Source organism: Anarhichas minor, unplaced genomic scaffold (assembly GCF_050575085.1).
Source record: "Anarhichas minor isolate MPS153535 unplaced genomic scaffold, ASM5057508v1 ptg000079l, whole genome shotgun sequence".
Lineage (NCBI taxonomy): Eukaryota > Metazoa > Chordata > Actinopteri > Perciformes > Anarhichadidae > Anarhichas > Anarhichas minor.
This window is the reverse complement of record NW_027466525.1, coordinates 2,501,152-2,516,819: the sequence shown is the minus strand read 5'-3', so window position 1 is coordinate 2,516,819 and position 15,668 is coordinate 2,501,152. Positions and strand designations below refer to the sequence as shown.

The 15,668-nt window shown below is 40.7% G+C and overlaps 1 protein-coding gene across 1 annotated transcript; it reads right to left on the bottom strand.

The window, feature by feature from the left end:
* tbx20 (T-box transcription factor 20) lies at positions 1–12,922 on the bottom strand. Its single transcript, XM_076081296.1, has 8 exons — positions 12,793–12,922; positions 11,440–11,677; positions 10,373–10,537; positions 9,288–9,396; positions 7,082–7,240; positions 6,428–6,504; positions 4,130–4,242; positions 1–3,914 (listed from the first exon to the last, which is right to left on the bottom strand). The coding sequence occupies exons 1-8, from the start codon at positions 12,920–12,922 to the stop codon at positions 3,592–3,594; spliced, it is 1,314 nt and encodes a 437-aa protein (XP_075937411.1). The 3' UTR covers positions 1–3,591.
* Between the last annotated feature and the right edge of the window lie 2,746 nt (positions 12,923–15,668).

Below are 15,668 nucleotides of genomic sequence, written 5' to 3'. Positions count from 1 at the left end.
ACATTTTTTTTTTAAATGTGGCATAGTACATTACACATTATTTCCAGAGAGCAAAATAAATATATTGCACTTAAAAATCATCAAAACAACAATCTCGTTCGGTGTCGTATTTGTATTACGTCATACAAAAGAAAACGTCTTGTTCAAAAAAGGATTTGTTTTCAGTGGTGAGTCGGGACTGTGCGTATGGTTCAAAAGAGGGAAACAAAAGTGTTTTACATTTACACAACGTAATCAACATTCAGCTCATTTGTACACACCTGACAAACAGAGCTCAGGTTGCACATCAGTAAAGGACCGAGATCTCAATTCCAAAGCAAAGAAGAAGAAAAAAAGGTCAAAGTACAAAGATGTTCTTGACTTTCCTCGATAAACAGATGAGGTAAAACGAACTGCTCGCACATAAATAACATGCAAGGGGTCAGAACAGAACATGTGTGTCCATGTTTCACTGCAGCGGGCTTCATATGTTCAAACGTGGCAAACTGTGTCACAGTGTTCGTGTTACCAGCTCATGTATCACTTTAATACACGTGTTTGAATTCTGCACAGAGCAGCATTAAAAGTGTCGTCATCGTCCATCACACTCACACCTCAATGAACTTATCGTCCACTTTGGATGCGTCTGAAATGCTGCTTTCATGACGCGAGAAGCTAAAATATTTCAGTTTCTTTGGATTTTGTGAATAAAACGTGAAAAAAAAATGTCCAACACAACCAGCGATTTATTTAATTATTGTGTCCTTAAGTCATATTGTTGCTGAGAAAATAAAGGTTTTAGTAGATAAATACTGGATTTATTTTTAAGCTGATCCAAATGTTTGATATTTTAAAGTACAAAATAAATAAATTAAATAATAAGCCAATTAATGTAAAACATAAACCAACATTCGATAAGGATCTCTTAAATCAGTTTGATTAAGAATTTAAATCAACGATTAGTCATCGATGGGAACTTGATTAATCGTTTCAGTCATTTGTCAAACATTTACTGCTTCTCGGGATATTATGCATTCATTTGTGATTTATGATAATAAACTGAATATTTTGGGGGTCTTGGACTGCTGGTTGAAAAATAACACAACATTTAAATTTGTCATGTTTAGCTCTTAGAACTTCTAACTAATATTTCAAAGACATTTTATAAACATAACCATTTTGAGCAGAGTAATCAATAACAATAACTGTTAAGTTGTTGCAGCCCCAAACAAAATGTTCATAGATGTAAATGACCAAACTGCATTCAGAGACAGTTCTTAAATAACCTTTAACATATTTGGGCATTTCTGTGCTGTGATTTGGGCCGACACGTACACAGATATCGATATATCAGTTTGAGTCTAGCTCAAGGTTTTAGAACTCGGTTATAGAAAACAGAGTTTTTGGATGTTGGATTGAAAATATATCTTCATGATAAAGTGTATTCAAAACAACAGCAATAATTGTCATTTCAGGCAGAACCACATCATCTGTGTACCTTGTATTTCTTCATATTGTTTAAATAAATTAATCTGTCTACTCCACCAGTGAGCTGCCATTTTGTATGCACCAGGTACTGAGTGTGAGTGGACTCCAGCAGCTTCTGGCCTCGTTTTCTTCCTCCTCCCTGCATGTTTAAATGAGACAGCAGAGAGCCATTATTTCCAGGTGTGGACGCCCTGTCGACACGCTTTGAAGCAGCCATGAATCAGCTCGGTAACACCTGCTGAAGACCAGCCGCTAACAGGCTGCAGGCGCCGGAAAACACCGTGACGTTTCTCCACAGATGCTGCTGCCTGTTTACAATGAAAACACATGAAGTCACACTGCTAGAGATGAAAAGGCATGATCCACGAGTTCACCTTCTACCAGTGAAAATAGATTGATGAGGGCTGTCCTTTATGGGCCCGTTTCACACAGTGAATGAAAATATGACAATTTTAAAAGTTGTGATTTGAGCTCGACAGATGATGTGGATGAATCCCTCTTAGTGAAAGCGTGGTCACACCAGGAAGTAGCCAACAGGTGACTCCGGACTACTCTCAGGGCGAGTTGATGAGCTACTGTGGCTTGCACGAGCTAACCGCTAACGTGCTAGCACTGGTCAGTCACAACAACCCTCTGAGTCTCTTTGTAGTCTCTCTGTACCGGGCAGGTTTAATCCCATGTGGCATTTCGTTCCAGGATTTCATTTGAGAAGAGAAACAAAAAGCTCTCCGAGCGAGCTGGTTTGTGAACTGTCTGTTAAGAAGCTCAGTGGCTATGATTCCCAACATGCAGTTTGTTCAAAAGACACACATGTACAACATCAACTCCTCACTCCTTCTTTGTGGAGCAGTTGACACTCCAGCAGAGGTGGTTGGTTAAAAGCGTATAGAGCTACGATAGCGTCCAACAGTTTGGACTCTCCGTTCCCTCAGATGTCCAGCACTGTCGAGACAGTTTGCCATCGGCCAATGGGGGAAAGTATAGTCTCTCATGAAGAGAGGTCTGGCTCCACACATTATCATTCTGCTATAGTGTTATTTCTTTAAACCAAATCATAATCGTCTGAAGCACTGGATGTGGCGACGGTGCTCTTGCTAAAGCAAAAATAATAGCAGAAGGGGAAATGACGGCTGAAATAAGCGGCGAATGGCAGGCTTTTATCCTCAGTCTACATGCAGTGAGTCAGAATTACCAAAGTGCAACCCAAGGCGAAATATTTGTTCAGATTCATCCACAGATTCCATTGAAATGAATTGATTTTTGCTGCCAAAGTTTGCGGTTTTACATGCTGGTGTGACCGCGCCTCTAAAGTCTCAGAGCTCATTCATCCCATATTATTCCATATAGAGTTTACCCAGCGTGTTTGTCTACTGCTGTCAGCATGCGTCCTATGATTTCTTTTTTTTTTTTTTTTTTTTTTTTTTTTGGACTCTACAGTGAGAATTTTCCTATGAGTAAATGTTGCATTTTCATCTTTGTACAATGCGTTTTAACATGTTTCTCACATTATTTTCAACAGAGAGTGAGGTTTGAACTGTACATATGGCTGGCTTTCAAGGAAACGGAGGAAAGCTGAGACTCTGATGCTGAAATGTTCACAGACTCGGACTGATCGGACTGATCGGACTGATCCTCGGTGGCCAACACGCTGTAGCATCAGATGAGTCTCTCCGAAAACGTTGAAGGGTCACACAGCAACCTGGCCTCTTTAAAGCCTCGGTAGAGACCCTGTAGGGACTGTTGCACCTTTAGAGGTTCTTCTAAATATTGTTTCAATACGTTAAAATGGAGGCTCCACTTTCTGTTCTTCAAGGGGGCAAGAACAAACATGCTCCTTGTCTCGTCTCGCATTAGGTTTTATAGTTTGTTTTGAGGTTGCAGTTTGTACAATGTCGCTGAAGTGTTCACAGAAACGTGCCGATGTGTCCGCACACAGTCCTTCTATTTTCTGAATGTTGTGGATCAGTATGCCACATCCTCTTCGCCTGCAGGTGAACTATTTACAAAGACCAGGGGGGGACGATACAAACAGGATGAGGAGTGATGAGCCGGAGTGGAGAAATAACTGGTTGCACTGGATTGGGGATCAGAGCGAAGATCGGCCGACTCCTCCCCAGGACGGAGTCATACGAAGGGCGTCATGACCGTGGAGGAGTGGCGGAGTCCCTGGATGGCGGCATAGGGCCCCTGCTGGAAGTAGTGGTGGTAGCGGGGCATGTGGAAGGAAGGGAAGGCCGGCCCGCTGCCCTGCATGGTTCCAGCCAGAGCGGTGGGCGTCAGCGGCATGCCCAGCCGGCTGTAGGGGGGCAGGGAGCCTTGGATGGGGTGGGGCAGGGAGCCGGAGCCCATGGCCGACAGGGACTGTGGGTGCTGGAAGCCCGAGAAGCCCGAAGCGGTGGTGACCCAGGAGCTCAGGGAGAGGTTGTCTGAGGCGGTGAACGCAGAGCCTGCAGGAGACACGGGAGGATGTAAATATTAGGGTCATACATACTCAGGATGAAGCTGCTAATATTCTTTATATTTTCTTGTTTTTAACTAATAGAATGAAAAAAATAAAATAAACTTTCTCTTCCTTTGTGCCATATTGCTCCGAAAACACAGTTTGAGTCAGTGCCAAATACAGCATTTCCTCATCTCCTGTCTGTGTGCTGAGGTGACTCACCTCTGGCGAGTCCACCGTGTCCGTCCTCGTGCAGGTTCTCCTCGTCGCCAGCGTAGGTTCGGATCGGCGACCGGGCATACGAGTGCTTGTGGATCAGATTCTCAACACTTTCCCTGCAGCAAAAGTCGAAGAGAGAACCCCAAAATAAATCTCTTTTTTTCCATATTAGGTTTTCATTTTGTGGAGTTGCACCCCGATACACATTCTTGTTTCTTTCAGACAAAAGTTAAATTGTGGGATCTGATCAAATGTTGTAAAAAGTTACCAAGAATTCGACTTGAACATCATTCTTAATATCTGGTATAACCTTAATGTATTGTGTTCATGCAACTGCATTTACACATTTTAGCAATCTGTGACCTGTTAAATACTCTGACTCGTCAATAACTAGTCAATACTTTAATCTCTTTTTCTGAGTGAACACTTAAGTGTCACAAATTGTGGTCACAGATTTTCAGTGTAACACCAGTTTTTTTTATTATGTCTCCGCATATTTCTTTGCATTCATGTAATATTATGTTTACATGTCTGAACATGAGTGTGTCCACTCTGTTTGTGCAGACTGTGCATGTAGGTTTGGGCGTGTGTGTGTGTGTGTGTGTGTGTGTGTGTGTGTGTGTGTGTACGTTTACCATCCCACAAAGTGCATTAGCTCATTTGAATCTTGTCAGATCGCACTTCTCAAACACAGTGACACAAATTGTTAGGGGAGGTAGTGAGCATGTGTGTGTGTGTGTGTGTGGGAGTGGGGGGGGGGGGGGACAGGCAAGTGGTCTGCATCATGCGAGCCATGCGTCCACATTAGCAGCCCCCGCCCCTCCAATTAGGTTAGGAAAGTGCAATATCTGTCAGCAGAGGAGTACAAATGTGTGTTTTTATCAGCGCCGGGCCTCTCCGGCACAGAGGCCACCGCAAACTCCCACAATGCACGGCAGGGCAGGAGGGAGGCAAGGGGAGGGGGGGCGTAGTGGGCCATGCTGGTTTCAATCAGTCACTGCAGCCAATTGAATTATAGTGTGTTTTAGTGCAGTGGCCGACTCCAGACTAATGTGATTTCTGAAGCTCCCCGAAGATCAATTGATCAGGTCTAATTCACAGCCCTCAAAAAGAGAAAGACAGAGGAGGAGGGGGGGGGGTCTGGGTCTGGCTCAGATTCGGTCGTCTCTGGTTTGGGATGTTTGATTGAGGGAAATGGGCAGATGGTTTGATTTAGTCAGCTGATTTGGGCCGTAGTGCCGGAATCAGGAATTACGAGAAGTGTGTGTTTTGGCAGCGTCCATAAAAATCCTTTGGATGGGGATTTGTAACTGTAACTGTAACTGTGTGTGTGTGTGTGTGTATGCGTACTTTATCGTATTATCGCTGCTTCATGTATTGTACCATATTTTACATGAGACAGATGCCCCCCACACACACACACACACACACACACACACACACACACAAAACTACAGTGTAGAGGAAATGAAAGAAAGAAAGAAAGGACAAAGGAAAGTATGAAAGAAAAGTGCAGAGACAACAACAAGAGAAAACGAGATGTAAAAAAGACCAAAAGACAAGAATGATTGAATGAAAGAAAAAAGATGAGCTATACAAGGAGAGCTGGAGGAAAGGAAAGACAAGAACGGGAAGAACAGAAGACCGGAAGAGAAGGCAGAAGGATAGAAGGAAGAGAAATGAAAGAGTGAAAGAAAGACAACAGGAGAAGAGATGAGAAAAATAAGAACGAAAGACAACAGTGGAAGAGAGGAAGGAAGAACAAGAAAAGAGAGAATGACAAAGAAAGGACAGCAAGAAAAAACAGACAAAAAGAATGAGAGACAAATGAAAAATGTAATGAAGGATAAACAAGAAGATAAGAATAAAAGAGAGAAAAGAACGAGTCAAAGAGAAGAAGGATGAGAAATATAAAGAAGGAAAGCAGAGACCAGAAATGAAATAAGGAAGGAATGGACTAAAAAGATAAAAGATTTGACAGAAAAGATGTAAAGAAGCAAAGAAAGAAAGGACAAGAAAGAGAAAATAAACAAAGTTCGAAAGAAATACGGAAATACGATAAATCAATGAAATCAAGGAGAGGTGATAAAGTAACATCTGTTTCATTCTGACACCAGCAGAGATGAATAAACACAGTAGCTTCTGTATTTAATAATAAGCAGCAGGATATCTAACACACACACACACACACACACACACACACACACACACACACACACACACACACACACACACACACCTCCCTCATTGTGTTTATCGTGGTCTGTAAACATGTAGTGCAGGACCCAGAATCCCCTGTACCTCTCCATGTCCGTGAGCCGTGACGAGTCCCGGAAACCTTTGGCGAACGGGTTGCTGTCGATCTTCAGTTTGGTGATCTGAGAAACGCAGCCGGAGAGAAAAGAGTTAATGTGTCTCCGCGTCCTGTGTCGTTCACCCAGCCGAGTGTGTTTACAGTCGGCTTTTTGTCTCAACACGCTCCTCCCTGCAGCCCGGCTCACAATAAAGCATTTCATATCGTCATCAATAAGGAAGTCCTGATCACGTTGTTTTGTTTTTACATTTACTCAAGTATCTAAAGTACAATGTTTAGGTACTTGTGTATTTCCATTTCATTCATACTTCTACTCCACTGCATGTAAAGCATAGTTGAAATATATTAATATGCATTCGGAAAAAGATATATAATAATACACATAAAAGTAATGTATTTCTGAAATAATGAGTACTTTTACTTGAGTAAGAGATGTGAACACTGCTTCCACCACTTCAGATACCTCTGATACTTATATTAACCTAAATATGTGTCGGAGAATTGCTCAAATGGAGTTTGTAGCAAAAATATTGTTTTAAAATGTCTTGTGAACCAACAGCAGCATTTGGCAGTTAATCCAAAAGAAGGGAAAAAAAAGAGGAGCCGTGCCCATTGGTCCCCGTCAGCCGTCAATCACTCACCAGCTGGTTCTGATAGGCCGTGACGGCGGTGAAGACGGTCTCGACGAAGACGAAGGTGCGGAACTCCTCGGACTTTAGGTTGAGCAGGGAGGCCGTGTGCTCCTTCTTCTTGATGATGTGGACCCGCGGCTGGTACTTGTGCATGGAGTTGAGGATGATCTGCAGAGGACCAGCAGAGCCCTGATCAGTGACGATCAATGGGAAATGTACAGGTTCAAAAGTCACACTGTCAGGGGCGACCAACAGACAGACATGACAATGAAGTCATTGTTCTCTATTGTCTGACATTTTATAGACTAAATGACTGAAAAAATAATCCACATTTCATCTTTCCTGAAGTCTACCAAAAACAATTAGGGTAAAATCAGGTGCAGTGTATACTTTATGCATTTATTAGATACGTTTGCAATCAAACTAACTTAACTTAAAGTGCTCCAAAAATAATGTGTGTGATCGACGGCTCCAGAACAACTAAAGGGACCTCACGTTGAGAAGGTTTTGATTAGAATCCTGCTCCAGATCTTCATCATTCTATTCCTGATATTTTGTATTTTATAAACGCATTCAAATATTGGCAATAAACAAACAAAATATAAAAAATTAAATAAAAAGTAAGACATCTGTAAATAAATACGGAAATAAAACTGCAACAGTAGACACATTTGTAGAATGGCATAATCTTCTTCATTGCTCCGGATGTGCAGCTTTGCATATCATTTGAAATGGAAAACGTTCGTATCCGACCAACTGACTAAAGGGAGGGGAAGAACGACAAAGAGAGAGACAGAAAACAAGAGGAAGAAAAACAACTGAGCTTGTAAACCGACAGAGTGAGACGAATATTAAAAGGATGGTGGAAGGAGGTGAATATAGAGAGAGAGGGAGGAGTGTGAACAGATAAAGTTGTTAACACTAAATCAGCAGCTTTCCTGTCTGGCTGCAGCCCAGAACACTGTTAATATCCATCCCTCTCAACCGCTGACTCAGGACTCTTAATACCAAGTGGTGCTAAAGAATGCAGGTTTTCTAGGTGTATAATTCATGTTTGATACAAAATGATGCAGCATTGCACCATTACTTGAATTGTTGCCAGTAGGACTGATTATTTAAGTTGATAAACTACAGAAAGTTATTATAGTTACTATAGTTTTTATTGTTTAAAAAAAAGTAATTGTTAGTCTTGACAAATAATTTGTCCATTCAGCGGATTTTTTAAAATTTTTTGGGTGTTTTTATTCTCGATACAATAATATTTCATTTTTTATTACTTTCAGGTTACCTCTGTTTTAGAATGTGCAGCTATAGAGTACAACTTTATTTAATTTAAATTATTCATAAATTCATTACAGTACATCTCTCTGTAAATACATTTCTTGCATATTCTGCTTAAAAAAATAAAACAAAAGTTTCTCTGGGCATCGAATTATGGGAAATATTGTTTCTGAATTTTAATAAATAACACAACAATTATTGAAGAGTGTTTTTGTTTAATGATGCCTTCCTGCTCTTTAAAACACAGATGACCTCATGTACATTTTTGGGGAGGTATAACTTCATTAATTCTACTTAAAACAAGCAACTTTAGTATAATTCTACCTCGTAAAATATTTGTTAAAACATATCCAAAACCTGCTTAATATCTATTTTACAAACTACTGTTTATTCAATACATGGATTATTATCAATAAAAAAAATAAAAGAATATGTTTATGACAAAAGTCACAAATAAATAATAAAAGGCATATAGGCTACAGTAGCCTACAGCATTTTGTAAATGTATTTTACCACTGTGTTTGTTTTGGTATCTTTCATGTCAGGAGCTATTTTTGGAAAACGTGTAACACACACACGCACACGCACACGCACACGCGCACACACACACACACACGCACACACACCCTTGAAGATAATAATCACCTTGTTTCCCAGACTGTCTTCCCTTCGCTAATTATTGGATGAACGTTGGATGTTTTTGGTTCTGAGATGTGTCTCTGCTCCTGCCTGTGAGCTTGGCGTGGTGCCTCCAGTGAAAGGAGGATTAAAGCAGCAATTTGCTCTTGTCAGAGGAGTAATTATAATGTCACGCCGGTCTTTAAACCTGACAGAGGCAAAGCTTTGTTTGTTTTAACGGGCAATTAGGTCGATATCTTCTGATAACGAGGGTTAAAATATGAGACAAAGGAGGAATAAAGTAACACGTGCTCACATGTCCGTGTTGGTCCAGCTCGTTGTTTGTCAACTTGACTTTCTCGAAGGAAACCATTTGCTTCACGAGCTGCTCTCCGGTGAACGGGGAGTCCGGGTGGACGTACAGCCTGCAGGAGGAGAAGAAGAAGAAGAAGAACGGAGGGTCACATCCTCAGCTGTGATTGGCTGAGAGGCGTTCGAAGCGAACGTTCAATACCCAATCAGCGCAGTTAACGGGTGAATATTGCCAAAGAAGCTTTATTACGTTGTCTGTGAAGCATTCGTCAGTTTTCAAAATAGGCATCTTGGACGTTTATTTATGATGGGAATTATAACTGCATGTCATGCACGCTTTTAACCAGGATCTTTTTAAATACTGAGCTCGTGAGTCCGAGTCCTTTAATAGGCTATAACCCCACCCTGACACAAAACGAGTCTCCTTCTTTATTTCTATAATATATTTACCAACACAGAGTCAGGAATAATATTTTCAGAAGGAAATAAATATAGACTTCTTTATTTATTTGCGTGTTGACTCTAAACACAGGCAACTGGAATCAGCACATTAAAATGTGCATATACTCATCGTGTGCAACTTTTTAACTGTAGAATATAAACTTTAGAGCCAAACCCACAAATTCGCAGAAAATAAAATACCAGGTTCATGGCCTCTTGTCATTGCCTGAGCGCATGGCATCTATAGTGACTAATGCTAAAAACAAACACGGCTTCAGCTGGCTTATTGCTTGAATTGACATCTTCATAACATCAATCAGCGGCATGACTGTTCCCAGATGCTTCCTGGGAAAGATTCAATTATTTCATCGGTCTCCATTACGGCGGTGGCCTCGCGGAGCTCTTTGGTCTCCCCGGTTCTTCTTCACGAGTTGTTGTTGAAGTTTCATTTTCACAACAACACAACAGTTACTTCTGTGAAGGTGGGACCCGTTCGTTTGTTTAAAGTATATGAATGTTAAATGAGACTAACATAAAGAAGAAAAGCATCATGATTTGACTCTTCCTTTATAATATCTAGTTTTACGCAGAGGATGCGTTGAGCGCCTTTAATGAGTCACTAAAGGTGCGCAGGGTGAGTCTGTGTACCTGGCGGGCAGAGGAGGGTCGGCCTTGCCGGCCACCAGCCAGGAGGAGCGGTGGTAGGCGTACCGGTACCGCTTGTTGTCCACTGGGACGATGTCCATCAACACGATGTACTTGGAGTCCTGGTCCACCCCGGAGAAAGAGACCCGGATGGTGGGGAACATCCTCCTGATGGAGCAGTGACAGCTGATGTTATAATTAATATATAATTATACTTGTGTTGGTATCATTATTAACTGTATTATGATTGTTGATAATTGTTGGTATACATTCATTATTATGATTAATAACAATAATAATTCCATATGAATAATTATTAATAATATTTGCTCGTGTGTGTCATGTGTTCTATGAGTCTATACAGAGTCTATACATTTTGGGAGTTTCTTGGATTTTATACTAAAGTATAAAATTACTCGAAAGATCCAAATACCTTTCATGTTTCTTTGTTTCTTTATTTTTTTTATTAAAAACCCTCCAGTTTGCTTAAACTGCTGACCTCATTGTCCAGCTGCAACTCGGCTTTTATGTCCTCCATTTACACGTGCAGGCCACGTTGTGCATAAACTGGTAATATATCAAATCATTATGTATTATTATTATTTATTACAAGTGGACATCCACACATATATGTTCGTAACCTATAGCTTGCTCTTTCTTAAGTCAGTGAAACATTACAGCTTTCAAACGACGGCACGTTCATGTGAACTCTTCAGGTCAGGTGTGTGCGGAAAACTCACAGAGAGCTGCAGATCAGCAGGTTCTTTAAGATGCAAAATGAAAATGTGACAGTGCACCTGAACACCACGTTAGGACAATAGACGTTATTGTTCTAACGAAAACAATGTACGTGTCGCTTATACAGTAAATGGTATCTTATTAAGCATGTTATGTATTATGTTAATTGTGCATTATTGTTACTATTATTATTGCTTTTTTAAAGTCATATGGGACTAACAAAAATAATACTCATTGTTATTGTTATTATTATAGTAATACAAGAAGAAGAAGAAGAAGAGTGAGAATAATTCGACTCATTATAATAAAATAAAGACAGTCGACCCGTTTACCTTCCAGACTTGGTGATGATCATCTCGGTGCCGAGGTCGTGAAATTTGTCCCACAGCTCTTTGGTCTCCAAGGTGCACGAGATCTTCGCCATCTCCTCGCTCGGGATGCCGGGATTGGTGGGGATGAGCGGCTCCGTGCACACCGCGGGCGCGCTGCCGATGAAGTCCCCGTGCCCGTCCAGGGACGACAGGTCAGCCAGAGACTGCTGGCTGCAGGAGGACTTCTCCACAAATTGTTCTGTTTGTTGAAGCAAACGGAGAAATAAACAGATATGTGAAGAGGATTTAAAAAAGATATCTTATTTACATGTGTTGTGATCAGAGAGAGCAGCTCTGTGTCATCGAGGAGTACAAAGAGAAATACATGTTGGTGAAGTGAGTGAGCATCTAATATAATTGTCTGTAATACGTTTTAATATTTCCCTTTATCATTATCATTGTTGTTATTATCCACACTGTTCCATATACGTCTCCTGCATTTTGCATTTGGTATTTAAATCTAAAACACGTGTTTATCGTTGAGGGGAAAGAAACTTGTTTTATAATTTCACTCAAATGATATATGTGAAAATTAAAATAAAGAAAGTGACTGTTCTGTGTTTTGTTCTTTATTTTTTAAATAAAAATGATATTTGGTGCAGCAGTGGATTTCTGGAACACTTGAAAGCTTCAAACGACACATAAGTTGCTTATTAGACAGAAAATAAAATAACGTTCAGATTGATCTTTACTGTTTGCAGAACTCTGCTACAAATTCCAGTGAAGTGTTATTCATTTATTTTATTTTAGCACGTGCATTTAGATGATGCACTAAAAACTCACATCACTGTGTCAACCAAGCTCTGCAGTCACCTTCTTAACCTTTTAATTTCGTGTTTTTAATGCATGAGTATTAGCTTAAAAATAGAAATAGTTTAATTTCAAAACAATCACGCACTGGTACATATAACTGCCTATTTTTCACATTTATTTGTGAAATTATGGGGATGTTGCAGATGTTTTCTGTCACCTTATTTAGGCTACATATTGATGTATTTATAGGTTCAATATTAAGAAGCCTGGCTGTTGGTGTTTTACCTCAGTGTCATCGGGCAGTTTGTCCTAGTTCATTTATTTGCGCATTTTGTATTTTCTCAGTATGTTGTAACACTCGTGGATTATTGTATTTATTCAACTTGTATCTATTTTATTCTCTGCTGCTGCTGTTTCCTCACTTAAATCATTCAGGGCTTTTTTGTTGTTGCGTAAAACAACTTTAACAGCTGCAGTCTTGCGTACCAATTCACCTGAATTCACTTTTTTATTATTATTATTATTATATCATTTCCCGGTCTGGCCCTCTTCCATCCTTACCGAGAGGCTTGATGGTGTTCTCCTCCGTGTCTTTGTCCTTATTGGGCTTCCCACTGGACATCAGGGCGGCTATGGAGAAAGCATTTGCCCGGGATGAGAGCTGCGGTTTCGGGGATGACGTGTACTCCATGTTGGTGAAAAGGCTTGGACCAAAAACAATATCCCCCTTTTAAATAAAAATCCAACAGAAACGCTCAACTTCCGCCTGTTTTTGGCTCCAAGAAGAAAAGTGAAAAGAAAATCTATGCACAGTTCGTCCTTGGTTTCGCTCTTTGCGCACAGTCTGCTCGCTGAAGCGGATAAAAACACTCGCCACTTTGGAAACACTTGTCACTGCCGAGTTGTGCGTCTCGCTGGCTGCATGATGAAGGACGACGGAGGCGGACTGACTCCACTGACTTGTGCGCGTCCTGCGGTACCAGATCTGCGTCCGCTTGCTCTTTGGGAAGCTTCGGTCCGATCCACCCTCCCCTTATAGTGCCCAGTCCGCCCTCCAATCACTGCCTCTGCCTCCACGTCACTCTCCCTCTGTCCCACAGCAGCTCTGATAGCGAGCAGCCAATTAAAAAATCCTGGAGCTGTTCAGGGGCCTTTTTTTCATGCCAAAATGTATGCGGTTAAAGATATGACCTCATACCGTCCATAATGTGGTGATGACAGTAGGAAATTACAAACATGCAGCCAGGAAACTTTGCACCCATTGCACAATATAAAGAAGCTAACTTTATTTTAATGTTGGTATCCCTCTCACGGACGACCCCTGGAGGGGGCCCCGGACCAGATGTTGGGACCCAGAGACATTGGCCCGAGATGGTGCTATTTGATAATTAATGGCAGCAGTAAGGTGTCGATGACCGTTTCACACACTAGATTCAGTATCATCATAAATCCCTCTGCTGTCAGAGTCACCAAATAATGTGGAAGAATCATAAGAGTTTTGTTTAGAAATAAAAAAGTTGAATCTAAACAACTCAGAGTCTGAAAGATATAGATTGTAATCAAACACTCTCTGTTACTGCGTCACAATATCTGTGTCCCAAAATATAGAATATTAGCTCCAGCCCTGTTTTGAACATGTACATCATAATGCAATCCAATATTTTCTTTAATAAATACATACAGTATGTGAAGCTTATATTCTTTTTAACTTTCAACATTGTGTAAAATAAAAAAACTTTATTAACACCGTTTCCACAATCAGAGGAAGTCGGCAACACGTTCCTGAAACATATTGAGGACAATGGGCTCTTCAAATACAAAAACAAAACATGATATTCATTTCTTCCATTCGTAAACATGGACAGTAAATTCACCAAATGATATAATAGGTTCACGTCACAGATGTGTTTGTCCCTCAGTCTGTGAAACGGTCAAATGAGAGCGTTGGTGGTAAATAGGCCTCAGTGTTCCTGTAGATAAGCTCTGAATGTAAAAGGGAGCGAATCAATTGATTGCACCGCAGCACTTATTCACAGCGTCTGATGTAATCTATGTTGTGTTTTGTTATGTCAACAAATTTCAGAAAAACATGCAGATAATAAGGTGAACTCAATAAATCAATAAGGCTCCTCTCGGGCCCCTCTGATTGTCATATATGTTAACTTTGCCGGATGAGGGTCTGACGACAGAAATGTCATTAATAACGTGAGTCTGTGATGGAAAGTGTGCAGGATCCTCTCTTGTATTTCTTTAAATGCAATAAACTACAACACACGACACAGAATAAATCCAATTAAACACACTAACAACTCCTCATCTCATCAATAAAAAGGTAATTTTAGGGTTAAGTATATTGCAGGCCTGTATTTTTGTGAGTGTTGGAGCAGAAACATGTGATTTCTTTAATGATAGTTTTTTGTTGGGTTACTTTTTTTGTCTTAAAATGAACGTCTCAAGTGAAAAGATACATGAGAGGAACCTTTGATTCTGCCTTTTTGCCCTCATTATGTGGTGTGAGGTGTGTGAGAGACCCTCAGCAACTGTGAGAAATGCCTTTACAACACACGCACACACACACACGCACACACAGAGGAAACCTTATTGAGTGCAGGAGCAGCAGTCTTGGGTTAATCCGTTCTGTGACACACACCAGTGAGCCCCTAATCTTTAACACACACACACACACACACAGCTCTCACATGACAACAGGAAATGCACATTATTTCTATATGAGGCACAACTGTGGCATTGTTGTTGGTTTTATTGGTGACAACAGACAGGTGTGCAGTCTGAGGTTTATCCAGCTGTGTTCGTCGTATCACTCATGCAGTTTCATATCAAAGAAGAAAGGATTAAACACATCATTCCCCTTTTTTATTTCCTTTGCTTTTAACTTGATAGGGACTGAATCCGGTCTAGACGTCTTCTAAAGCGAGTCTTTATCAAGACAAAATGTTTTTTCTTCCTCAACACGACTGATAGCACTCAGGGTTCAACGTTTATGTGTTTTTCTTATTTACCCAGACGGGTAAATCTTAAATCTACTTTCCCCAAAATGTCATTTTGGGGAAAACAAATTCACAAATTCACAAATTGTTAATTATCGTGTGGAGTTTCGCCCACATCCTCTCTAAAGGTCCCCCGACTAAACTCCTGATAACTGAAATGCTCACTTGCACTTCAGCCACTTTTGCTGTGTCTCAATTTACTTATACTTCCGTATGAAAACTTGCTATTTGGAAGCCATAAGTGCGTTCACAAGTGTGACAAACGACAAAGTAGAACGATGGACACTTCTCACCCTCAACAGTCGGGATCTTTGTTACGTAGCGGAAAGGAAGGGACCACCAGTCTGTTGCAAACTTGTAAAAAATGCCGGGCGAGGGAGCTGCAGCGGTTGTGATTTAAGTTATACTTGTGTTTTTTATTTCATTAAG

Excerpts from the sequence above, each read along its gene's own strand:
- tbx20 (XM_076081296.1), bottom strand. The coding sequence starts at position 12,922 with ATGGAGTACACGTCATCCCCGAAACCGCAGCTCTCATCCCGGGCAAAT. Across the intron at positions 11,678-12,792 it reads GAACACCATCAAGCCTCTCG|AACAATTTGTGGAGAAGTCC; the intron begins GTAAGGATGGAA and ends TTCAACAAACAG. Across the intron at positions 7,241-9,287 it reads AGCTGGACCAACACGGACAT|ATCATCCTCAACTCCATGCA; the intron begins GTGAGCACGTGT and ends GGTCCTCTGCAG.